Raw genomic sequence first — 27148 nt, 5'->3', positions numbered from 1 at the left:
CCTTCGTTGATGACTTGCTTCAGCAGTTACGTGAGGACTGATGTCTACCCACACACGCCGATCGCGAAAATTTTAAAATCTGATCTCACTGGAATGATGCCTCATCTGTGAACAGCACAGTTACACTAAACTTAGGATTGATACTTTGTTGATTAAACCATCCACAGAAGAGTACTTATGCAGGAAAATCAGGAGCTGATAGTGCCTGCACACACTGTAGATCGTATGGATACAGTTGGTCCATGTGTAACACTTGCCAGATAGTCATGTGATCAACAGTCCCTGTTTCAGTTATGCGTCTTGTACTGACACTGGGGTCATCGTGAGCTGCGTGAAGAACTGCCACCTCTTGTTGCAGTGTCCTCGTCCTGCTAGGCCTCCCCCAGTCGCGAGTGCAGGCTTAAATGCCCCATGTTCCCCAAGACGAAAATCAATGGCATCAAACGTTTTCCTGTCATTGAAATATCTTCAGTACAAATGTTGAGTGTGAGCGGTATTGCTATCAGCTAATCCATACATCAAATGGGCATCTGCCATCTCTGCATTTGTGTACACAGGCATTGAATAAGCCAAGTCTGTGATTAACTCTATGTAATAACCAGTGTGCTTGCAATGATTGTACTGATGGCTGGAACAGTTGATGTTAACTGTACCTAAGCAATGACATAGGGAAGTGTAAAAAAAAAAAAAAAAAACAGGCAGTGCTCAATGTAACCACACGTCATCAAGAGTGCATCTTCCCCATGCTTCTAACGTTCTTTTCTTGTGTGTTTTACGATTAATGAGTTGGAGAAAATGAGTTGAAACATGGAAACAAAGTGTTTCCAGACCCAGATCCATGTTCATATAATATAATTTCTTCGTCTACATGTGAGGAATATGTCCTGCAATTTGTGCCATACATTTTTGTTACACCCTGTGTTAGACAAACCTTTAAATATTTATAATGCGTAAAGTAAAATGTTGTAAGCAATGCAGCCACTTCTTGAAAAAAGTTGACTGTTCATGATAAAGATCATGAATGAACTATGCAAATACTTCTTACATGGAAATTGGTATTAGCATGTACATGGGTGTCCATTCATGATAAAGATTATGAATGAACTATGCAAATACTTCTTACATGGAAATTGGTATTAGCATGTACATGGGTATCCACTTTTCAAACCAAAATCGAAATACATGTTTACATTCTTGCTATATGATATGATGTGATGCATTGTCCACACATATCCACATTATACTCTGCAAGCCAGCTGATGGATTGTTGTGGACGGTACTAAGTGTCTCATTGCCCCTTCCCCACTTCCCTGTTCCTGTCGCAAAGGTTTCATGGTAAGGATGGTTGCTGCTAAGTCTCCTTATGAACTCGAATCTTTCTTATTTTACCTTCACGGTCTTTTCTCGATGTATACGTAGGATGAAGTGATATATTGATCGACACTTCTAGGAACGTACAGGGGTTGACAAAAATATGGAAACATAAAAGAACATAGCACATAGCACATTGCGATGCCTAATAAGGAGTAGGAAAACAGCTCGAATTCAAAATAGCTCCCAGTCGTCTCATTTGCTAGAATCTCATACCATTTTCGCAGTACTTCTCGATATCAAGCACATATCAATATCGCTTGCATAGCAGTACCGCTCAGGCGATATAATTCCGAAGATATAGACCAGAAATTAGTTCTCTAGAAACCCGAAACTTTGGCTAGGTGGGGTGTGCTGTAAACCACTGACTAACTAGAAACCTGTCATGTCTGCGAAGACATTTACTCAGCAACTCGAAGCAAATAGAGGAAACTATTATTTCCACTCTCGAATACCGATGTTGGTGATGTATTAGATTCGAAATCATCCCTATAATTTACAAGGTCAACTAAAGTGTTTCTCATGGCTAGAGAACCGGCAAACGTGTCTTCCACATGCTTCCCTCAACTAAATAAAGGCGTGAAATGTGCAGAAGTGTCAACCGAACAATTTGCATGGGTGGGAATAACGATCCAGCAGAAACGCACGTCCATATTCAATCTTATCAAATTTACACGCAACCATGAAAGCTATCCAACACACACTAAGTATTAGTTCGCTATTAGATCTTCTAGAGGACAACACGGTTAGTTCATCTACATTCCTACACACCAGCAGGCCTCTCCATTCTGACAGCTCCTACTGTTAATGGGAAACGTGAATCACCTGTGCACAGGTGACCTAGCCCAAATGTTCTGATCGGGAGGTGTAATGTAGCACTGTACTTGACTGCATCCAGTCACCTCCACATTTGCAGAGCGTTTGCTCTGTTTTCTGTATGTCGGTGTATATTCATGCCTTGTGGAAGGCTCCCAGGACCCGCAGTAGACCCGAGTTAGTGTTCGATTGTGAATCTGCTGTGCATTATATATGGCGCCATGTTGAGATGCGGATCCACAGTATGCCACACAACGGATAGGGTTTGAAGGTTGATCCGCCACATGCAATGTACGAAGCAGTGCTGGGATGCAGATCTACAATTACCACATCCGACTTAGCGATCGAGTCTGGATCTGCTGCGGACAATGTATCTGGACTAATGTTCGGAGGCAGATCCACCACATGTCACATCTGTGATAGGGTTTGCAGGTGGACCAACCATTCATTACGTCTGGACACGTATCCTTTGTACGATGTTTGGTCCACTGGAGGAGGGGACTCGGTCCTGGGAGACGTCCAGGAGGCATGCATAAACACAAACATACAGAAAACAGAGCACTCTATATTACACCTCCCGATCAGGGCATTTGGGCTAGGTGTAGGCAGCTGTGCTACATTAACGGCACTTTTAGAACACCGAACGAGAGGTTATGCCATGATTGCATGGATAGATCTGACATAAAATCGATAGAATTGCGAAAAATGACGAGGGAATAGATATAAATTGACTGAGTATACATCGAAATGGTGGGGAAATTGAGGAAGTACTTGCGTATCTTCTGGTTCACACAAGCTCGACCGACGGAGTTATAATATCGTAGAGAAAGCTCTACCTGATCTGCTAGCAGATGTGCCATTAGCTGTGTGACAAAACATGTACTTCATGCACAATGGAGTACCTACTCATTTTAACGTTAATATCTGTCAGCTTCTGAATAACAGATTTAGTAATAGATGGAGAGGTTCAGATGGACCAATTGCCTGGCCTCCACACTGTCTGGACCTACACCCATTGGTCTTTTATTTACAGGGGCATTTAAAGCTCTTGTGTGTGGAATGCTAGTACAGGATATTCAGTCTCCTTGCCCATATTGTGGAACGCTGCAAAACGATACGCAATTTCTCCTGAGATACGTCAGCACATCTGAGATTAACTATAATGGCGGATTGATGCATGTATCAGTGCCCATGGGGGGCATACTGAACATCTCGTGTGAAACAGAGTTGCACTTGGAATGCTGGTGCTTTCTGTTCGTGTGTGTTTCCCATGATTAATGTGTTGGAAACAAATTTCTTCCTCTATGTGTGAGGAACATGTCCTGCAATTTGTGCCATACATTCTTGTTACACCTTGTATAGCAACTAATGTTAGAATACAGTACTCGTAGTGTACTACTTGACACAGTCACGTAGATTAAATGTCTGGGCATAGCACTGCAAACTGTTAGGAAATAGAAATAGCACAAAAGGTGTGTTACAGGGAAGGGAAATGGTTGAACTGTAGGCAAGTTTAGCTCATCTATAAAGATGACCCACTCATGCAACATTAGTCTGCCTACTCTTGAGTACTGCTTATGTGGTTGGTGCCCTCATCAGGTCGGATTAAAAGAACACAGTGAAACCAATTCAGAGGCAAGCTGCTAGATTTGTTACCAGTCGGTTTGATCAACATGTGAGTATTACAGAAATGCTCCTTGAAGTGAAATGGAAATCCCTGCACAGAAGATGGATTTCTTCCCTTGATACACTATTGAGGTGGTTTAGAAAATGTTCAACTGTGTGTGAATTGCTAAGGGACCAAACTGCTGAGGTCATCAGTCCCTAGACTTACACACTACTTAAGCTAACTTACGCTTAGGACAACACACACACCCATCCCCATGCTCGAGGGAGGATTCGGCACTCTGGTGAGATGGTTAAGAGAACCACCATCTGTGGCTTTCTGCAGAGCAATTCTACTGCCACCAATGTACATTCCTCATAAGGAGTGGACTGCGAAGACAAAATCAGTGATGTTACGGTTGTACAGAGTCATTTAGAAAGTAGTTTTTCTCTCCATATGGCTGCTTGCAGAATATGGATGGAGACGTAGATATTGATTCTATTTAGTGTCATGCAGTTCTTTTGCACGACAATGGAATGCATGGATAAAGTACAAGTGAAATAAAGTAGAATCCGGCTCCTGACCAGCCTGTCTATGTCCTTATTACACTAATGTTTTGAAATGATACACCAGAACCGACATAATTCTTTGTCAGTTGGGTTTAAAACAATTCATTTTATCTACATCTACATCTACATCTATACTCCGCGAGCCACCTTACGGTGTGTGGCGGAGGGTACTTATTGTACCACTATCTGATCCTCCCTTCCCTGTTCCATTCACGAATTGTGCGTGGGAAGAACGACTGCTTGTAAGTCTCCGTATTTGCTCTAATTTCTCGGATCTTTTCGTTGTGATCATTACGCGAGATATATGTGGGCGGTAGTAATATGTTGCCCATCTCTTCCCGGAATGTGCTCTCTCGTAATTTCGATAATAAACCTCTCCGTATTGCGTAACGCCTTTCTTGAAGTGTCCGCCACTGGAGCTTGTTCAGCATCTCCGTAACGCTCTCGCGCTGACTAAATGTCCCCATGACGAATCGCGCTGCTTTTCGCTGGATCATGTCTATCTCTTCTATTAATCCAACCTGGTAAGGGTCCCATACTGATGAGCAATACTCAAGAATCGGACGAACAAGCGTTTTGTAAGCTACTTCTTTCGTCGATGAGTCACATTTTCTTAGAATTCTTCCTATGAATCTCAACCTGGCGCCTGCTTTTCCCACTATTTGTTTTATGTGATCATTCCACTTCAGATCGCTCCGGATAGTAACTCCTAAGTATTTTACGGTCGTTACCGCTTCCAATGATTTACCACCTATGGCATAATCGTACTGGAATGGATTTCTGCCCCTATGTATGCCCATTATATTACATTTATCTACGTTTAGGGAAAGCTGCCAGCTGTCGCACCATGCATTAATCCTCTGCAGGTCCTCCTGGAGTACGTACGAGTCTTCTGATGTTGCTACTTTCTTGTAGACAACCGTGTCATCTGCAAATAGCCTCACGGAGCTACCGATGTTGTCAACAAAGTCATTTATGTATATTGTAAACAATAAGGGTCCTATCACGCTTCCCTGCGGTACTCCCGAAATTACCTCTACATCTGCAGATTTTGAACCGTTAAGAATGACATGTTGTGTTCTTTCTTCTAGGAAATCCTGAATCCAATCACAAACCTGGTCCGATATTCCGTAAGCTCGTATTTTTTTCACTAAACGTAAGTGCGGAACCGTATCAAATGCCTTCCTGAAGTCCAGGAATACGGCATCAATCTGCTCGCCAGTGTCTACGGCACTGTGAATTTCTTGGGCAAATAGGGCGAGCTGAGTTTCACATGATCTTTGTTTGCGGAATCCATGTTGGTTATGATGAAGGAGATTTGTATTATCTAAGAACGTCATAATACGAGAACACAAAACATGTTCCATTATTCTACAACAGATTGACGTAAGCGAAATAGGCCTATAATTATTCGCATCTGATTTATGACCCTTCTTGAAAATGGGAACGACCTGCGCTTTCTTCCAGTCGCTAGGTACTTTACGTTCTTCCAGCGATCTACGATAAATTGCTGATAGAAATGGGGCAAGTTCTTTAGCATAATCACTGTAGAATCTTAAGGGTATCTCGTCTGGTCCGGATGCTTTTCCGCTACTAAGTGATAGCAGTTGTTTTTCAATTCCGATATCGTTTATTTCAATATTTTCCATTTTGGCGTCCGTGCGACGGCTGAAGTCAGGGACCGTGTTACGATTTTCCGCAGTGAAACAGTTTCGGAACACTGAATTCAGTATTTCTGCCTTTCTTCGGTCGTCCTCTGTTTCGGTGCCATCGTGGTCAACGAGTGACTGAATAGGGGATTTAGATCCGCTTACCGATTTTACATATGACCAAAACTTTTTAGGGTTCTTGTTTAGATTGTTTGCCAATGTTTTATGTTCGAATTCGTTGAATGCTTCTCTCATTGCTCTCTTTACGCTCTTTTTCGCTTCGTTCAGCTTTTCCTTATCAGCTATGATTCGACTACTCTTAAACCTATGATGAAGCTTTCTTTGTTTCCGTAGTACCTTTCGTACATGATTGTTATACCACGGTGGATCTTTCCCCTCGCTTTGGACCTTAGTCGGTACGAACTTATCTAAGGCGTACTGGACGATGTTTCTGAATTTTTTCCATTTTTGTTCCACATCCTCTTCCTCAGAAATGAACGTTTGATGGTGGTCACTCAGATATTCTGCGATTTGTGCCCTATCACTCTTGTTAAGCAAATATATTTTCCTTCCTTTCTTGGCATTTCTTATTACACTTGTAGTCATTGATGCAACCACTGACTTATGATCACTGATACCCTCTTCTACATTCACGGAGTCGAAAAGTTCCGGTCTATTTGTTGCTATGAGGTCTAAAACGTTAGCTTCACGAGTTGGTTCTCTAACTATCTGCTCGAAGTAATTCTCGGACAAGGCAGTCAGGATAATGTCACAAGAGTCTCTGTCTCTGGCTCCAGTTCTGGTTGTGTGACTATCCCATTCTATACCTGGTAGATTGAAGTCTCCCCCTATTACAATAGTATGATCACGAAACTTCTTCACGACGTTCTGCAGGTTCTCTCTGAGGCGCTCAACTACTACGGTTGCTGATGCAGGTGGTCTATAGAAGCATCCGACTATCATATCTGACCCACCTTTGATACTTAACTTAACCCAGATTATTTCACATTCGCATTCGCTAATAACTTCACTGGATATTATTGAATTCTTTACTGCTATAAATACTCCTCCACCATTGGCGTTTATCCTATCCTTGCGGTATATATTCCATTCTGTGTCTAGGATTTCGTTACTGTTCACTTCCGGTTTTAACCAACTTTCCGTTCCTAATACTATATGCGCACTATTTCCTTCAATAAGAGATACTAATTCAGGAACCTTGCCCTGGATACTCCTGCAGTTTACCAATATTACGTTAACTTTTCCTGTTTTTGGTCTCTGAGGACGGACGTTCTTTATCAACGATGATAATGTCCTCTCTGGTAAGCCGTCAGGTATTTTATCGTTTCGCCCAAGGGGGGGTCCCTCTAACCTAAAAAACCCCCGTGTGCACGCCACACGTACTCTGCTACCCTAGTAGCTGCTTCCGGTGTGTAGTGCACGCCTGACCTGTCTAGGGGGGCCCTACAGTTCTCCACCCAATAACGGAGGTCGATGAATTTGCAACCATTATAGTCGCAGAGTCGTCTGAGCCTCTGGTTTAGACCCTCCACACGGCTCCAAACCAGAGGACCGCGATCGACTCTGGGCACTATGCTGCAGATATTAAGCTCAGCTTGCACTCCGCGTGCGATGCTGGTTGTCTTCACCAAATCAGCCAGCCGCCGGAAGGAACCAAGGATGGCCTCAGAACCCAAGCGGCAGGCGTCATTCGTTCCGACATGTGCTACTATCTGCAGCGGGTCACACCCAGTGCGTTCAATAGCTGCCGGAAGGGCCTCCTCCACATTACGGACGAGACCCCCCGGCAAGCACACCGAGTGCACACTGGCATTCTTCCCCGACCTACCCGCTATTTTCCTGAGGGGCTCCATAACCCGCCTAACGTTGGAGCTCCCTATAACTAATAGGCCCGCCCTCTGTGACTGTCGGGACCTTGCCGGAGAATCGGCCACTGGCCCAACAGGCGAGGCATCCTGTGGTGGCTCGGAAACGATGTCATCACCACTAGGAAGCACCCCGTACCTGTTGGAAAGGGGTAAGGCAGCTGCCACGCGGCCAGATCCCACCTTCGCCTTTCGGCCAGGCACGCGCGAGCCCACCACTGTCCGCCATTCACCCTGGAGTGATGGCTGACCGGTAAGATGCTCACTGCCGGAAGACGCAGCGACATCAGGGGTTCCATGTGATTCCAAGGCCACCGAAGTAGGCATAGGTCTCACCACAGTTGCCCCAACGCCACTACGAGCCGACGCCTGCGCCTCGAGCTCGATGAGCCTAACAGACAAAGCCTCCACCTGCCCCCGAAGAGTGGCCAATTCTCCATGCGTCCGCTCACAACAACCACAGTCCCTACACATGACTATGTTTACCCTAGTCTATACGGTGACAAATTCCCAAGATAATCTTCTGATGAGCTACTCTGATAATCAAGAAACACTCACTGAAATACGAGACGCGAAAACTACGCTAGGTTTTCCCAGAAAAACTATTTAAAAGCTAAGCGCAGCAAATATGTACAAAAACGCTTTATACAAACAGTACTCGCTGCTGCTGGTGCTCTCGCTCTGGCTGTCACAAGACAACTGCTGATTCAAGTGACTAGTGGCTAACGGCCGCGAAACAAACAAAAGACGGTTTTAGGGCGCTTTCTGTTCTAAACGATCAAGAAAACACTAAGAAATCTAACACGAAAACTACGTAAAGTTTTATCAAGAACTGTTAGTTACTATGCAGAGCAGATAAACACAAATAGAATCCCTTCCTTAGTGGAAGGTCGTAAACAAAATGCAAAATAAACGCTTTATACAAACAGTACTCGCTGCTGCTGGTGCTCTCGCTCTGGCTGTCACAAGACAAAGTCTGGACATTCAAAGTAATAATGCTATGTATAGAAACAGAAATGGAAATCATTGGCTTCTGTATTCTACTAACACTTCATAGCTGCCATGCTGTAGTTAGGCAAGAAATGAAGTTGCACTACCATCATACACAGTTAAAGGGAAAAACCAATAAAAAGGTGATTATAATGGTGGTTATAGTTATCACCCTTACTAAGTGGCCCTCAATTAGATTTCATAGAGGTAAAAGGTATATGGCCAGTGTGTCTATGTTAGTGTCCTCAGTGTTACCTGGGTTTAGTAAGAGCAAATATATAGCAATCATATTATCAGATGTCTAAAAAGCCTACGATAATGTTCAGATAAACATCTCATTAGATACACTTTGTTACAGTTAGGAGCACCACTTTAGTTTGTAGAAGAAATGTTGACATTAATAAGTGAACGAACTATATATATTAGAAAGTGTACAATGGACAGTGGTGTACCATAAGGATCAGTACTCAGTCCATTACTATATGCAATATATACAGGGTGTTTCAAAAATGACCGGTATATTTGAAACGGCAATAAAAACTAAACGAGCAGCGATAGAAATACACCATTTGTTGCAATATGCTTGGGACAACAGTACATTTTCAGGCGGGCAAACTTTCGAAATTACAGTAGTTACAATTTTCAACAACAGATGGCGCTGCAAGTGATGTGAAAGATATAGAAACAACGCAGTCTGTGGGTGCGCCATTCTGTACGTCGTCTTTCTGCTGTAAGCGTGTGCTGTTCACAACGTGCAAGTGTGCTGTAGACAACATGGTTTATTCCTTAGAACAGAGGATTTTTCTGGTGTTGGAATTCCACCGCCTAGAACACAGTGTTGTTGCAACAAGACAAAGTTTTCAACGGAGGTTTAATGTAACCAAAGGACCGAAAAGCGATACAATAAAGGATCTGTTTGAAAAATTTCAACGGACTGGGAACGTGACGGATGAACGTGCTGGAAAGGTAGGGCGACCGCGTACGGCAACCACAGAGGGTAACGTGCAGCTAGTGCAGCAGGTGATCCGACAGCGGCCTCGGGTTTCCGTTCGCCGTGTTGCAGCTGCCGTCCAAATGACGTCAACGTCCACGTATCGTCTCATGCGCCAGAGTTTACACCTCTATCCATACAAAATTCAAACGCGGCAACCCCTCAGCGCCGCTACCATTGCTGCACGAGAGACATTCGCTAACGATATAGTGCACAGGATTGATGACGGCGATATGCATGTGGGCAGCATTTCGTTTACTGACGAAGCTTATTTTTACCTGGACGGCTTCGTCAATAAACAGAACTGGCGCATATGGGGAACCGAAAAGCCCCATGTTGCAGTCCCATCGTCCCTGCATCCTCAAAAAGTACTGGTCTGGGCCGCCATTTCTTCCAAAGGAATCATTGGCCCCTTTTTCAGATCCGAAACGATTACTGCATCACGCTATCTGGACATTCTTCGTGAATTTGTGGCGGTACAAACTGCCTTAGACGACACTGCGAACACCTCGTGGTTTATGCAAGATGGTGCCCGGCCACATCACACGGCCGACGTCTTTAATTTCCTGAATTAATATTTCGATGATCGTGTGATTGCTTTGGGCTATCCGAAACATACAGGAGGCGGCGTGGATTGGCCTCCCTATTCGCCAGACATGAACCCCTGTGACTTCTTTCTGTGGTGACACTTGAAAGACCAGGTGTACAGCCAGAATCCAGAAACAATTGAACAGCTGAAGCAGTACATCTCATCTGCATGTGAAGCCATTCCGCCAGACACGTTGTCAAAGGTTTCGGGTAATTTCATTCAGAGACTACGCCAGATTATTGCTACGCATGGTGGACATGTGGAAAATATCGTACTATAGAGTTTCCCAGACCGCAGCGCCATCTGTTGTTGAAAATTGTAACTACTGTAATTTCGAAAGTTTGTCTGCCTGAAAATGTACTATTGTCCCAAGGATATTGCAACAAACGGTGTATTTCTATCGCTGCTCGTTTAGTTTTTATTGCCGTTTCAAATATACCGGTCATTTTTGAAACACCCTGTACCTGCAACATGCAAGTGTGTTAACTCAGTTAGTATTGCTCAGTTGACATGTGTGTGTTTACTTGTAGGTGTGTAATCTGATGATGGTCTGGAGAAACCTTCGGTAGTCGTATTCATTATGAAGGGTGGCTACCAAGGAATTGTTTAATGCATGTGGATGATAAGATAACGCAGGTGAAGGCACATATTCGATTTTTAGGAATAACTCTGAATAGTAAGCTTACTTGAGCAGTGCATGTCAATACCTTGATTTAAAATAGCGAGTAGATGCTGAATATTATCAGATTCCTTACCACAACATGGATGGGGACACATTCTTCAGTTCTGTCACTACTGTACTGCTCTCTTCCGATCCAGATTGGTTTAGGGATGTATAGTCTACAAGTACATGAGCAGCAAGCTGTTAGAGAAGTTAGACAGATTTCAGTGCTGTTGTACACGCACCTGCTTAGGACCAATGAAATCCACACTGATAAATGTACTGTGGTGGAAGGACCTTTATATAAGGAGGTAGATGTTCATGATCAAATACACCAAATTCTACAGCTGTGCTGTACACCCCAAGAAAATCGGAACAAAAAGCCATATGATTTCATTTCGACATATAACAATTTGGCAGGTATGTGCAGAGACATTGCCTCGAACATACAGTGGCCAGTCTACCAATACAGCTATTTCAGGAATCACATTTCATTCCAAACGATGAAACATGATTTTTTGGAGATGACTGCACCATTGAAATTGTGACTGGAGAAACAGGAAACTGTGTAATCTACATATACACAGACAGTTCAAAATGCACACTGGTTCTGTGAATACCTAAGAAGGCAGTGCCACATCACATTTATGTAGGTGAAAGCCCACTGGGGATTCCTGGACACCGAAAAAACATACGAACTGGCAAAACAGGTTGCAAATGACGGGACATCACTAGACATAATACTAAACCATGGGGAACTCCCAGAGCACTTCAACTGCACCTTATCCAGACATCTGTCTTTGATGGCATCACTCCTGGAGACACATATCAAACCTTATTACAATGCCCAAAATAGAAGGTAATAAGGAAAATGTTGTTAACATACCTCATCAATAATACAGTACCATAACTAATGTCAAGAAAGTGTTTGCTATAGTCGACCAACATAAGAACCTATAACATCATAATCAAATTCTTATTTGATGCAAAATATCAAGATTTAAATGTCGATAATAAACTAATGGGCATTCAAGATTAATCTGCACCGAAGAGTACAGAGTAATAATTATCATGTAGTTATTAATGAATGGCCGGTATACTGAGAGAGCTACATTTTGACATCTAGTTTAGGAGGAGGTAGCCGGATACCTCATTTACCATTTGGCACTGTTGTTCCTGGCAATGGCTGTATACACTGTGTGGTCTGATAAATCTAATTGCTGTACATTCAGCTCATTATACTTGCAAGGAAATGGAGACTAAAGTGAAAATAAAAGAATCTGTCATGTAAACAATGATAATGCTGAGATATCTCTCAAATATTTGCTTTTCAGGAATACATTAACTTAACTTAAGAGTCATTAGAGGAAGAGGATCAGGCAATCTGTCACAACATTAAATCTGTCATTAGCCAAACCTTAATCTATTAATATTATTTTATTATGTAACTTTAGGTATATTATATACAGTAATAACTTTAATATTGCAAATCTTGTCAATATATATGATACATATATGCTTTTTACAATTATGTTGATATGATTAGTAGGTTGTTTGTTTGTGATTTTGATGTGAAATTCACTTCATTTCAGTTCAAGAAGTAATGACATGTAATGAAACATAAAAAATATAAATACAGTCTTCTAATAAATATGCATATTTACACACACACTGTGAATACTGCTAACACAGTCCAGAAAGTGTAGAACTATCATGTGAAATTGTGTCAGTCCATGTTATCAACATCCTTCAGCTTTATATAAAGCCAGCAACTTAGGATCATGCCAAAAATTTGAATTACGCATATTCCCAGTCCAACAGCGCCTAAAATTAACAAATGTGCTTGTATCTCCTCTGCCAAGCGGTATATACATCCCTGTAAAAAAATAAATTATGTATACACATTTTCAACAGTGAATTGAGGCTGATTTCAAAATTATCTAATTAATTTATGTTCTCTCTCTAAACGAATTTTGAAAATATTCAGGGATACCCATATAGTACTGTCAGTCAAAATGGTACAGCTAATTGCTGTATTAAAAAACTTACATTGTAGTAAATGTTGCTTGGGTGATCACGTTTCCCACATAGTGCAGAAGGTGTTTTGCAGCATGAGTCAGGAACTTTGCTTGGCGTATCAGGATTATTTTTTAACCATGTGCTGTACTGCCAGTCCTCAAATCTTACAGCCCCACAGCACTTGAACTGTAACAGAAAGAAAGATGCAATGCATTCACATATGAGTTCTGTGCATCGGTAAAACTTTCTGCAATCCTCCTGTACATGTATAATTACTGTCTACTATATTATTTTTACTGAAAAAAGTTTCTTAATTTTCTTGTGTGTGTGTGTGTGTGTGTGTGTGTGTGTTTGTTTTATGTTGATTTCGTGAAATGTATGTGGCTTACAGTCATGTAATAAATGAATATAAAATTATGAATGGCTGTAGAGCAAATCGTTATTAACATTGAGGGTGCAGATAGTGTAACACAGGTTGTGGAGTTTACTTACTTACTTAGAATGTTAATATTATCTGGTCATCATTTTATGTACTGTAAATGCTTATGAAAACAGACTTAATACTGAAGTTTTTTCATATTGGTGCTCTTGTGCTCAGCACATCAGTCCTTCGCCTTGGAGTATCAGTTAATATGAAACAATATTTCAGTATGAATTATTATTGAATATTATGATTATGAGACATTAGTACTGTAAATACAAAATATATCTAGGCAGTTGTGTAGGGGACTACAAGTTGCTGGTGTCTTTAGACTTTATTTTGATCGTTTATAGTGCCTCTTTAATTTCATTTTTGAAATGAATATATTAGCACTTTGACATTCCACACATCCAATATTTAAACCATAAAACATAAAACATTTAGTCTCAAGCTTTTGAAACGATATTTTATTGTTAGAATGAATATTTCATTATGCTGCAAACTATACACTCCATTAAAAAATTCTTTGACATTAAAATTCAACGGCTGTGTTTGGGTGTATAATGCTGATATGAACTGAGTGTTCAAGACACAACCCACTGCCCAACTCAAGGCTTCAGTCTGCCAGTACTTCTCGTGTATTGTTTGTATTTCAGACAGGCTTCCTTGCATCCCACAATGGAGTAGTAAGGATGAAGGGAAAGAGAACAAACGTCATGGCAGACAGAAACTTTGAGTTGGGCCGAGGAGTGTTCCTGGGTACTTGATTTGCTTTGAGCACAGAAAAAGAAGCTGAGTGTCGAGAATCTTGGATGTACAGTCAAACAATGTTTATAAATCCCTCCCCATTACGTTGATGAAAAGAAGCAGAGAAGAAGCTATATGAAAAGCTAAATGCAAGAGGATAGAGATACTACCAGATGCATCCCTTGCTTCTCTTAGTTCTTATAATTTCCTGTTTGTCTCTTTTTATAATACCCTTCACCAGTAGCAACGTTCTCATGCAGTATATCTGTCACTGAATTAATTAAGTCATTTATTGTGTTTAACAGATACCATCTACGTTTATTAATCTTTTCGATTGGCCAGTCCTTGTACCTCTTCAAGTTGTCTTAAATTTTTATGTGATTCACGATTTTTCAGTTTTTGTTAATTATGTATGGTATGGTGTCTTATGTGTATATTTTATAAATCGTTTTTAAATAAGAAATAGATATGGTTAAAAATTAGGTTGATAATAATGAGATTTTTAACATGGTTTCATTCTTTAATCAATCTCTTCCACACACTTCAATTAACATTCTTTTCTTCCCTTATCAATTTTGTTTTGCGTTTTATATATTCTCACATCAACATATCTAATTTTTCACCTTCCTTTACAAATTTAATTTTGTCTTCCATTTCATGAATTAACACTTGGAGATCCTTTTGAAACTGTTGTGTTGCAAAATAATATACTAGGTGCAGCCAAGTAAAAATTCAGACACCTTCTTTGATGAGACAGCAAGCAGAGGAAAGTGCATCAAGCAGTAACAGCCTGGATGGATTTCAACAAGGGGAGACTGCTCATACTGCAAGTATTACAGGTATACCACAAGCTGGTTACCTAATTCCAAAGCTTAACTGTGCATTCTAGGTGCCAAATTATATGGATGCTGGTAAAGACAGAGAAGATACAGTTCGGATGGCCCAATTTCCCTGTGCCCAAGCTGCAGTGGCGGTATCTGTTGGGGCAAGGATACCAGTCCAGTAGCATAACAAGCACATGCCATGTAAATACTGTTCATTTTTCAGTGGGGACACCTTAGTCTGCAACAGACCAACCTGAAGGTGGGACTAATGTTGGTCTACCATCTGCTTATCGAACTGTCTACCAGCTTCTATGGAATGGCAAGTCACACCCTGGGGACTTAGAGACACTGTCAGCCACATCATCACCATCCATGCCGAGTCTAATGGGAAGGACTTACATGCCTTCAATCAGGAGGCCACCTGGTGGTCTACCTCTTGGGTGTGGTTGAGCAGCTGCTCTTCTGTCATCACAGCGGTGTGCAGTCTCCACCGCCCTCTTCCTGCAGCTGTGGGAAACACTCCACTGCTGCTGGCTGCTCCCCCGTCTGGAGACTTGGCACTTCTCGACTCACTGCACAGGGGCTGCTGGCTGGCGTTGGCAGCACAGATAACGTCCAGAGTTGTCTAGCCACCTCAGTAGCCCTGTGCCACTCCTGTTGTCACAGCACCATCCACACCGACTGCGCGCTGGCATTGGCACATTCCTGGCAGGACATATGCTGCCTCTGACTTGCTGCCATGGGCAGCCTGGGACGACAATCCATAATTTGTGTATTGTTGAACAATAAATATCCAGTTATTTAAGGTCCATTATTCGTCGGACAGGTCCCCACTCACAGGCCACTGTTCACCAGTATCCTGAAGTGGTGGTCTACAGCATCCTCACCTCGACGTGCATTTAGCCTCCACACAAAATAATGTCCAAACCCTGGCCAGCAAAAGTGTAGCAGGATCCTGCATCGCATCTTGAGCCACAGCCTACATCCAAAAATATGGGTTGGTGAGTGAGTCTTTTTGTTTTGGCCCTGTTCTTCTGTGTTAAGGCCTTGATCTGTGAACAGGAAGTTCTGACGCCACAAAAGCCTGTGGATCTCTCCCAAACACTCATCGAAAACTCGTCTTCTTCTTCTGTAGTAGGATACAATGTGTAAAGGGCGTGCACAATGGAAACGTACCGCTGCATGGTCTCTTGTCAACCAACTGTTTGTTCCTACACAGGGCGTTATACTTGGCGGCGGTGGTTCCAGATAGGCGTTGGTTGGATGCTGGTTGTCTGAATAAAGTGTTCCTTGCAATCCGGTCCCTGCCCACGTAAAAGACCGTTTTTATGTTCCCGTATTGGAGACACACTGATGACGAATGTGGCGTCTCCATAATCAAGCCCAAGCAGGATCGTCAACGAAGTACAATAGTAAGCACAGAAAGCACGTTTATTAGAAACACCAACACGCGGCTAGATGAGAACTGAACTCTTGGACGGAGTTCGCTGCTACACTGCTGGTCACCGTAAATGCAACACCCTGAAGGAAGCATCCGAATCGAGTGAAATTTACACCATGGGTTTGCAGCGATGAGATATGCAACTGATTAGAATTTCAGCGCAGACGCACATCACGCGCGCTTGTGGCGCCACCTCATAGCGCCATTTAAGGCTTGGCGATTTCGACGAGTGTACGTTCGGCACGTGTGTTTACCTTGTGGTTGTTTCACAAGACGATCAGTTATGCCTCGTAGACAACAGCGAACATCGTTTGATCAAGTATCCGAGTTCGACAGAGGAAGGATAGTGGCTTACCGAGATTGTGGATTATCATACAGAGAAATCGCTAGTCGTGTTGGACGAAACCAAACAACTGTAATGCGGATATGTGACCGTTGGATGCAGGAGGGTACGACGGACCGACGTGGTCGATCGCATTCACCTCGGTGCACCACTGCACGTGCTGATAGGCAAATTGTGCGCATGGCCGTGACGGATCGCTCAGTGACATCCCGAACCGTAGCACAGCACATTGCGTCTGTAACGCATCATCCAGTGTCTGCGCGTACCATTCGACGCCGTTTACAGCAGAGTGGTCTGTCCGCAAGACGTCCATTGCTTCGTCTACCATTGACGCAGAACCACAGACGTCTCCGTCGCCAATGGTGTGATGACAGACGGATGTGGACGGCAGAATGGAATGACGTTGTCTTTACTGACGAGGCACGCTTCTGTCTGCAGCACCACGATGGTCGGATTCGAGTGTGGAAACACCGTGGAGAGAGGATGCTGGACAGCTGCATTATGCACCGCCACACTGGTCTTGCACCGGGTATTATGGTATGGGGCGGTATTGGATATTTCTCTCGCACGCCTCTAGTACGCATTGCCGGTACTTTAAATAGCCGGCGCTACATATCCGAGGTGCTGGAGCCAGTTGTCCTTCCTTACATTCAGGGCTCGGCCACAGCCATATTTCAACAGGATAATGCGCGACCACACGTGGCACGCATTGTCCAAAGGTTCTTCGTCAATAACCAGATTGAATTGCTTCCCTGGCCGGCTCGCTCTCCGGATCTTTCGCCGATAGAAAACATGTGGTCCATGGTTGCTCAACGAGTGACCCAGATTACATCCCCAGCTGCCACACCAGATGATCTTTGGCAACGTGTGGAAGCTGCTTGGGCTGCTGTACCCCAGGAACACATCCAACGTCTCTTTGACTCAATGCCGAGACGTGTGGCAGCGGTGATCTCCAACAATGGCGGCTACTCTGGCTACTGATTCTGGCAGGAACCACATGTCACAGACGTCTGTAAACCTAATCATTTGATACTTGGTCAACATGTTATCTACAAAATAAATTTTGTTGTGCTACCTCTTGTCTTTCTTGGTGTTGCATTTACGGTGGCCAGCAGTGTACTTGTACGCATTCAGTTTTCCAGAATATACACGGTGTACATAAAGTCCGGGAACACTTTCAATTATTTATTGCACAAGAACTAAACATTGTACAGATGTCATACATATTGCATTTCGAAGATAAACTCTGAAAGTGCTTTTTGCAAACTTTCGATATGCGAACCATGAGTGACCTGGTAGACGTCAATACGGTAATCGAATTCTTGCCAGCATGGCATCGTCGACTGCGGCAGTCGCTTCCCGTATTCTCTCCCGGAGCTCTTCTACATCACGTGGTAGAGGCGGTGCATACACCAGATCTTTAATGTGTCCCCCACAGAAAAAGGTCACACAGAGTGAGATTTGGTAATCGGGGAGACGATTTCGAACTCCAAGACACAGAACGCTCGCTCCGCACCTGAACTCGCCATGTTTGCGACTAGCGCTGACTATCGGCAAATTACCAAACTACGCTGTGGCAGTATACATGAAATAAAGAAAGCTTTCAGGGTTTCTCTTCAAAATGACATATGTATGATATTTGTACAATGTTTGGTTCTTGTGCAATAAATAATTGAAAGTGTTGTCAGACTTTTATGTACACTCCGTATACAGCTCGAAAGAATTAGAAGGACACATGTATCATCATCCGATATGTTAAATCTATTTTGACAATGGCGGCAGCTTTGGTCTTATTGTGTAGCCTGTGATCTTCGTTTTGAAAGTACGCAAAAGTTAAGGTCATTTGCCATCTATCGGCTGTGTTATGCATTACATATAAGGTGGCCCCTCAGAAGGAAGTCAGTACCCTTGTCCCATAGTTCTCTAGTTCTCTGGTGGCGTGCGCAGGCGGCAACTGTCACTTGTGGACGTTGTATTCAACCAAGCACGTGAATATGGAAGTAAACAGGAATATAAAAAAAGGGAGGAAGATTTATCTGCTTAGCAAGAGTAATAGCAGGCACATTTCAGACTACCTAACAGATCAAAACGAAAATTTCTGTTCCGACACTGACAATGTTGAGTGTTTATGGAAAAAGTTCAAGGCAATCGTAAAATGCGTTTTAGACAGGGACGTGCCGAGTAAAACTGTGAGGGACGGGAAAAACCCACCGTGGTACAACAACAAAGTTAGGAAACTACAGCGAAAGCAAAGGGAGCTTCACTGCAAATTTAAACGCAGCCAAAACCTCTCAGACAAACAGAAGCTAAACGATGTCAAAGTTAGCGTAAGGAGGGCTATGCGTGAAGCGTTCAGTGAATTCTAAAGTAAAATTCTATGTACCGACTTGACAGAAAATCCTAGGAAGTTCTGGTCTAATGTTAAATCAGTAAGTGGATCGAAACAGCATATCCACACACTCTGGGATGATAATGGCATTGAAACAGAGGATGACACGCGTAAAGCTGAAATACTAAACACCTTTTTCCAAAGCTGTTTCACAGAGGAAGACCGCACTGCAGTTCCTTCTCTAAATCCTCGCATGAACGAAAAAATGGCTGACATCGAAATAAGTGTCCAAGGAATAGAAAAGCAACTGAAATCACTCAACAGAGGAAAGTCCACTGGACCTGACGGGATACCAATTCGATTCTACACAGAGTACGCGAAAGAACTTGTCCCCCTTCTAACAGCCGTGTACCACAGTCTCTGGAGGAACGGAGGGTTCCAAATGATTGGAAAAGAGCAGAGGTAGTTTCAGTTTTCAAGAAGGGTCGTCGAGCAGATGCGCAAAACTATAGGCCTTTATCTCTGACGTCGATCTGTTGTAGAATTTTAGAACATGTTTTTTGCTCGCGTATAATGTCATTTCAGGAAACCCAGAATCTACTCTGTAGGAATCAACACGGATTCCGGAAACAGCGATCGTGTGAGATCCAACTCGCTTTATTTGTTCATGAGACCCAGAAAATATCAGTTACAGGCTCCCAGATACATGCCATTTTCGTTAACTTCCGGAAGGCGTTCGATACAGATCCGCACTGTCGCCTGATAAACAAAGTAAGAGCCTACGAAATATCAGACCAGCTGTGTGGCTGGATTGAAGAGTTTTTAGCAAACAGAACACAGCATGTTTTTCTCAGTGGAGAGACGTCTACAGATGTTAAAGTAACCTCTGGCGTGCCAGAGGGGAGTGTTATGGGACCATTGCTTTTCAAAATATATGTAAATGACCTAGAAGATACTGTCGGAAGTTCAATGCGGCTTTTCGCGGTTGATGCTGTAGCATAGAGAGAAGTTGCAGCATTAGAAAATTGCAGCGAAATGCAGGAAGATCTGCAGCGGATATGCACTTGGTCCAAGGAGTGGCAACTGACCCTTAACATAGACAAATGTAAAGTATTGCGAATACATAGAAAGAAGGATCCTTTATTGTATGATTATATGATTGCGGAACAAACACTGGTAGCCGTTACTTCTGTAAAATATCTGTGAGTATACGTACGGAACGATCTTAAGTGGAATTATCACATAAAAATAATTGTTGGTAAGGCGGGTGCCAGGTTGAGATTAATTGGGAGAGTCCTTAGAAAATGTAGGCCATCAACAAAGGAGGTGGCTTACAAAACACTCGTTCGACCTATACTTGAGTATTGCTCATCAGTGTGGGATCCGTACTAGGTCGGTTTGACAGAGGAGATAGAGATCCAAAGAAGAGCGGCGCGTTTCGTCACAGGGTTGTTTGGCAAGCGTGATAGCGTTACGGAGATGTTTAACAAACTCAAGTGGCAGACTCTGCAAGAGAGGCGCTCTGCATCGCGGTGTAGCTTGCTCGCCAGGTTTCGAGAGGGTGCGTTTCTGGATGAGGTATCGAATATATTGCTTCCCCCTACTTATACCTCCCGAGGAGATCACGAATGTAGAATTAGAGAGATTCGAGCGCACATGGAGGCTTTCCGACAGTCGTTCTTCCCGCGAACCATACGCGACTGGAACAGGAAAGGGAGGTATTGACAGTGGCACGTAAAGTGCCCTCCGCTACACACCGTTGGGTGGCTTGCGGAGTATAAATGTACATGTAGATGTAGAAAGCGACATTTTAACGCAGTGCGAGTACCAAGGACAGTCTATTTGATCCAAAAAGAACAGACTTTCGGGCTTGTTGCTGCATGTGCCAGTGTCTCCCACCTGCCATCCACAGGATGTGGACACCCCCTGGGGAGACAGGTCAGTAAACAGGGCGAGTTGGACAAGGTCGCCGAAGCATTACAGCTCCACAGGAAGACCGATATCCGGCCATCTCTGCTCTGCGACGTCATACGGCTACCGCCAGAGCACCGCAAGAAGATCTCAGGTGGGTCACTGGAGCCGCTGTGTCCGATCAGACTGTAAGCAACAGGTAACGAGGAAGGACCTCACGACCCAGACGTTCTGTTTGAGAATCCCATTTGAAACGACAACAGCTCACAACTCAGTTTCACTTCTGCCGTTCCCGTATGAACAGACAAACGTTGCGAAACGTTTCACTCACAGATGTGTCCAATTTTCCTCTGATGGAAAGTGCTCGTATGTTGAGACGCCATGGTGAGCGGTACCTACCAAATGTTGATCAGGAAATCGACAGATTAGATCAAGGTTGTGTGACAGTGTGGGGAGGCATCAGTGTTCGCAGCAGTACCAGATCTTGTCGTTGCCCATGGTGTCCTTACCGCCAGGCAGCTCTTCGAACATATCCTGATGCATCATATAATGGGTGATGCGTACGGTGGTTGCCCCGAATTCCTTCTCACGCGGGGCCGATAGGGTGGGCGACTAGAGGGATGTCTTGCGGAGGCTGGGCACTGAAGTAATGGAGTGACAAGTGGTGAGCCCTGCCTAAACCCCATCTTGTATGTGGGGCACATGCCTGACAGATGTGTCTGCACTCGTCTTGTTTCGCCTCAGACTCTCCAAGAACTCTCAATGGATCTCATTGAAAGATAGGAGCGGATACCACAGAGTGGCCTCTGTAGAGTTACATGGAACATGCCACTTAGGTGTCAGGCAGTGACAGACGATCACAGAAGACATACGTGTTACTGAAGCTCTCAAAGTCCAATAAAAAGTACGCACAATGACAAGGCGAATGATTGTTTCCGCTTTGATTATCGATAGCTGTCGGAAATTTCAATTATTGTTATGTAAATGATTGTGAATGTAATAACATTTTGTTGCGTACTTAATTTGGGAAGGATAAAGATATAAACCCCCCCCCCCCTCATGAACCATAGACCATGCCGTTGGTGGGGAGGCTTGTGTGCCTCAGCGATACAGATGGCCGTACCGTAGGTACAACCACAACGGAGGGGTATCTGTTGAGAGGCCAGACAAACGTGTGGTTCCTGAAGAGGGGCAGCAGCCTTTTCAGTAGTTGCAGGGGCAACAGTCTGGATTATTGATTGATCTGGTGTTGTAACACTAACCCAAACGGCCTTGCTGTGCTGGTACTGCGAGCGGCTGGAAGCAAGGGGAAATTACAGCCGTAATTTTTCCCGAGGGCATGCAGCTTTACTGTATGGCTAACGATGATGGCGTCCTCTTGGGTAAAATATTCCGGAGGTAAAATAGTTCCCCATTCGGATATCCGGGCGGGGACTACACAGGAGGACATCGTTATCAGGAGAAAGAAAAATGGCGTTCTACGGATCGGAGCGTGGAATGTCAGATCCCTCAATCCGGCAGGTAGGTCAGAAAATTTAAAAAGTGAAGTGGATAAGTTAAAGATAGATATAGTAGGAATAAGTGAAGTTCCGTGGCAGGAGGAACAAGACTTTTGGTCAGGTGAATACAGGGTTACAAATACAAAATCAAATAGGGGTTATGCAGCAGTAGGTTTAATAATGAATAAAAAAATAGGAGTGCGGGTAAGCTACTACAAACAGCATAGTGAACGCATTATTGTGGCCAAGATAGACACGAAGCCCACGCCTACTACAGTAGTACTAGTTTATATGCCAACTAGCTCTGCAGATGACGAAGAGATTGATGAAATGTATGATGAGATAAAAGAAATTCAGACAGTGAAGGGAGACAAAAATTTAATAGTCATCGGTGACTGGAATTAGATAGTAGGAAAAGAAAGATAAGGAAAAGTAGTAGGTGAATATGGACTGGGGGTAAGGATTGAAAGAAGAAGCCGCCTGGTACAATTTTGCACAGAGCACAACTTAATCATAGCTAACACTTGGTTCAAGAGTCATAAAAGAAGGTTGTATACACGGAAGAAGCCTGGAGATACTGGAATGTCTCAGATAGATTATATAATGGTAAGACAGAGATTCAGGAACCAGGTTTTAAACTGTATTACATTTCCAGCGGCAGATGTCGACTCTGACCATAATCTATTGGTTATAAACTGTAGTTTAAAACTGAAGAAACTGCAAAAAGGAGCGAATTTAAGGAGATGAGACCTGGATAAACTGACGGAATCAGAGGTTGTAGAGAGTTTCAGGGACAGCATTAGGGAACCATTGACAAGAATGGGGGAAAGAAATACAGTAGAAAAAGAATGGGTAGCTTTGAGGGATGAAATAGTGAAAGCAGCAGAGGATCAAGTAGGTAAAAAAACTTAGCTAGTACAAATCCTTGGGCAACAGAAGAAATATTGAATTTAATTGATGAAAGCAGAAAATATGAAAATGCAGTAAATGAAGCAGGCAAAAAGGAATACAAACCTCTCAAAAATGAAATCGACAGGAAGTGCAAAATGGCTAAGCAGGGATGGCTAGAGGACAAATGTAAGGATGAAGAGGCTTATCTCACTAGGGGTAAGATAGGTACTGCCTACAGGAAAATTAAAGAGACCTTTGGAGAAAAGAGAACCACTTATATGAATATCAAGAGCACAGGTGGAAACCCAGTTCTAAGCAAGGAGGGGAAAGCAGAAAGGTGGAAGGAGTATATAAAGGGTCTATATAAGGGCGATGTACTTGAGGACAATATTATGGAAATGGAAGAGGATGTAGATGAAGATGAAATGGGAGATACGATACTGCGTGAGGAGTTTGACAGAGCACTGAAAGACCAGAGTCGAAACAAGGCCCCTGGAGTAGACAACATTCCATTACTACTACTGACAGCCTTGGGAGAGCCAGTACTGACAAAACTCTACCATCTGGTAAGCAAGATGTATGAGACAGGTGAAATACCCTCAGACTTCAAGAAGAATATAATACACTACTGGCCATTAAAATTGCTACACCAAGATGAAATGAAGACGATAAACGGGTATTCATTGGACAAATACTAGAACTGACATGTGATTACACTTTCACGCTGTTTGGGTGCATAGATCCTGCGAAATCAGTACCCATAACAACCACCTCTGGCCGTAATAACGGCCTTGATACGCCTGGGCATTGAGTCAAACAGAGCTTGGATGGCGTGTACAGGTACAGCTGCCCATGCAGCTTCAACACGATACCACAGTTCATCAAGAGTAGTGACTGGCGTATTGTGAGAAGCCAGTAGCTCGACGTTTTCAGTTGGTGAGAGATCTGGGGAATGTGCTGGCCAGGGCAGCAGTCGAACATTTTCTGCATCCAGAAATGCCCGTACAGGACCTGCAACATGTGGTCGTGCATTATCCTGCTGAAATGTAGGGCTTCGCAGGGATCGAATGAAGGGTAGAGCGCCGGCCGGTGTGGCCGTGCGGTTCTAAGCGCGTCAGTTTGGAACCGCGTGACCGCTACGGTCGCAGGTTCGAATCCTGCCTCGGGCATGGATGTGTGTGATGTCCTTAGGTTAGTTAGGTTTAAGTAGTTCTCAGTTCTAGGGGACTGATGACCTCAGTAGTTAAGTCCCATAGTGCTCAGAGCCATTTGAACCATTTGAAGGGTAGAGCCACGGGTCGTAACACATCAGAAATGTAACGTCCAGTGTTCAAAGTGCCGTCATTGCGAACAAGAGATGACCGGAACGTGTAACCAATGGCACCCCATACCATCACGCCGCTTGATACGCCAGTATGGCGATGACGAATACTCGCTTCCAATTTGCGTTCATCGCGATGTCGCCAAACACGGATGCGACCATCATGATGCTGTACACAGAACCTGGCTTCATCCGAAAAAATGACGTTTTCCATTCGTGCACCCAGGTTCGTCGATTGAGTACACCATCGCATGCGCTCCTGTCTGTGATGCAGCCTCAAGAGTAACCGCAGCCATGGTCTCCGAGCTGCAAACGTCGTCGAACTGTTCGTGCAGATCGTTGTTGTCTTGCAAACGTCCCCATCTGTTGACTCAGGGATCGAGACGTGGCTACACGATCCGTTACAGCCATGCGGATTAGATGCCTGTCATCTCGACTGCTAGTGATACGAGGCCGTTGGGGTCCAGCACGGAGTTCCGTATTACCCTCCTGACCCCACTGATTCCATATTCTGCTAACAGTCATTGGATCTCGACCAACGCGAGTAGCAATGTAGCTCGCGATACGATAAACCGCAATCGCGATAGGCTACACTCCGACCTTTATCAAAGTCGGAAACGTGATGGTAGGCATTTCTCCTACTTGCACGAGGCATCAACTTTTCACGAGGCAACGCCGGTCAACTGATGTTTGTGTATGAGAAATCGGTTCGAAACTTTCCTCATGTCAGCGCGTTGTAGGTGTCGCCAGCGGCGCCAACCTTGTGTGAATGCACTGAAGAGCTAATCATTTGCATATCACGGCATCTTCTTCCTGTCGGTTAAATTTCGTGGCTTTAGCACTGGTAGAAGCCGACCCTGGAGAAGATCAGTTTGGATTCCGTAGAATTATTGGAACACGTGAGGCAATACTGACCTATGACTTACCTTAGAAGATAGATTAAGGAAAAGCAAACCTACGTTTCTAGAATTTGTAGACTTAGAGAAAGCTTTTGACAATGTTGACTGGAATTCTCTATTTCAAATTCTGAAGGTGGCAGGGGTAAAATACAGGGAGCGAAAAGCTATTTACAATTTGTACAGAAACCAGATGGCAGTTATAAAAAATGGTTCAAATGGCTCTGACCACTCAACATCTTAGGTCATAAGTCCCCTAGAACTTAGAACTACGTGAACCTAACTAACCTAAGGACATCACACACACCCATGCCCGAGGCAGGATTCGAACCTGCGACCGTAGCAGCCCCGCGGTTCCGGACTGCAGCGCCAGAACCGCTAGACCACCGCGGCCGGCGGCAGTTATAAGTGTGAGGGACATGAAAGGGAAGCAGTGGTTGGGAAGGAAGTGAGACAGGGTTGTAGCCTATCCCCGATGTTATTCAATCTGTATATTGAGCAAGCAGTGAAGGAAACAAAAGAAAAATTCGGAGTATGTATTAAAATCCGTGGAGAAGAAATAAAAACTTTGAGGTTCGCCGATGACATTGTAATTCTGTCAGAGACAGCAAAGGACCTGGAAGAGCAGTTGAACGGCATGGACAGTGTCTTGAAGGGAGGATACAAGGTGAACATCAACAAAAGCAAAACGAAGATATTGGAATGTAATCGAATTAAGTCGGGTGATGCTGATGGAATTAGATTAGGAAATGAGACACTTACAGTAGTAGATGAGTTTTACTATTTGGGGAGCAAAATAATTGATGATGGTCGAAGTAGAGAGGATATAAAATGTAGACTGGCAATGGCAAGGAAATCGTTTCTGAAGAAGAGAAATTTGTTAACATCGAGTATAGACTAGGTGTCAGGAAGTCGTTTCTGAAAGTATTTGTATCGAGTGTAGCCATGTATGGAAGTGAAACATTGACGATAAATAGTTTGGACAAGAAGAGAATAGAAGCTTCCGAAATGTGGTGCTACAGAAGAATGCTGAAGATAAGGTGGCTAGATCACGTAACTAATGAGGAGGTATTGAATAGGATTGGGGAGAAGAGAAGTTTGTGGCACAACTTGACTAGAAGAAGGGATCGGTTGGTAGGACATGTTTTGAGGCATCAAGGGATCACAAATTTAGCATTGGAGGGCAGCGTGGAGGGTAAAAATCGTAGGGGGAGACCAAGAGATCAGTACACTAAGCAGATTCAGAAGGATGTAGGTTGCAGTAGGTACTGGGAGATGAAGAAGCTTGCACAGGATAGAGTAGCAAGGAACGCTGCATCAAACCAGTCTCAGGACTGAAGACCACAACAACAAAGATATAACTTGGTAACATTCTTAG

The 27148-nt window shown here is 43.6% G+C and overlaps 1 protein-coding gene across 1 annotated transcript in view; it reads right to left on the bottom strand.

The window, feature by feature from the left end:
- Nucleotides 1-12546: 12546 nt before the first annotated feature.
- The window catches only part of LOC124789690 (CD151 antigen-like), a 131494-nt gene continuing 116892 nt past the window's right edge, over nucleotides 12547-27148 (bottom strand). Inside the window, exons 5-6 of the mRNA XM_047257129.1 lie at nucleotides 13178-13333; nucleotides 12547-13004 (exon numbers count right to left, since the gene is read on the bottom strand). Coding sequence (XP_047113085.1) covers nucleotides 12855-13004; nucleotides 13178-13333 — 306 coding nt within the window. The 3' untranslated portion in view covers nucleotides 12547-12854. The remainder of the gene's footprint in view (nucleotides 13005-13177; nucleotides 13334-27148) is intronic.

The sequence above is a fragment of the Schistocerca piceifrons genome, chromosome 3, assembly GCF_021461385.2.
Source record: "Schistocerca piceifrons isolate TAMUIC-IGC-003096 chromosome 3, iqSchPice1.1, whole genome shotgun sequence".
NCBI lineage: Eukaryota > Metazoa > Arthropoda > Insecta > Orthoptera > Acrididae > Schistocerca > Schistocerca piceifrons.
This window is presented reverse-complemented; position numbering and strand designations above follow the sequence as displayed.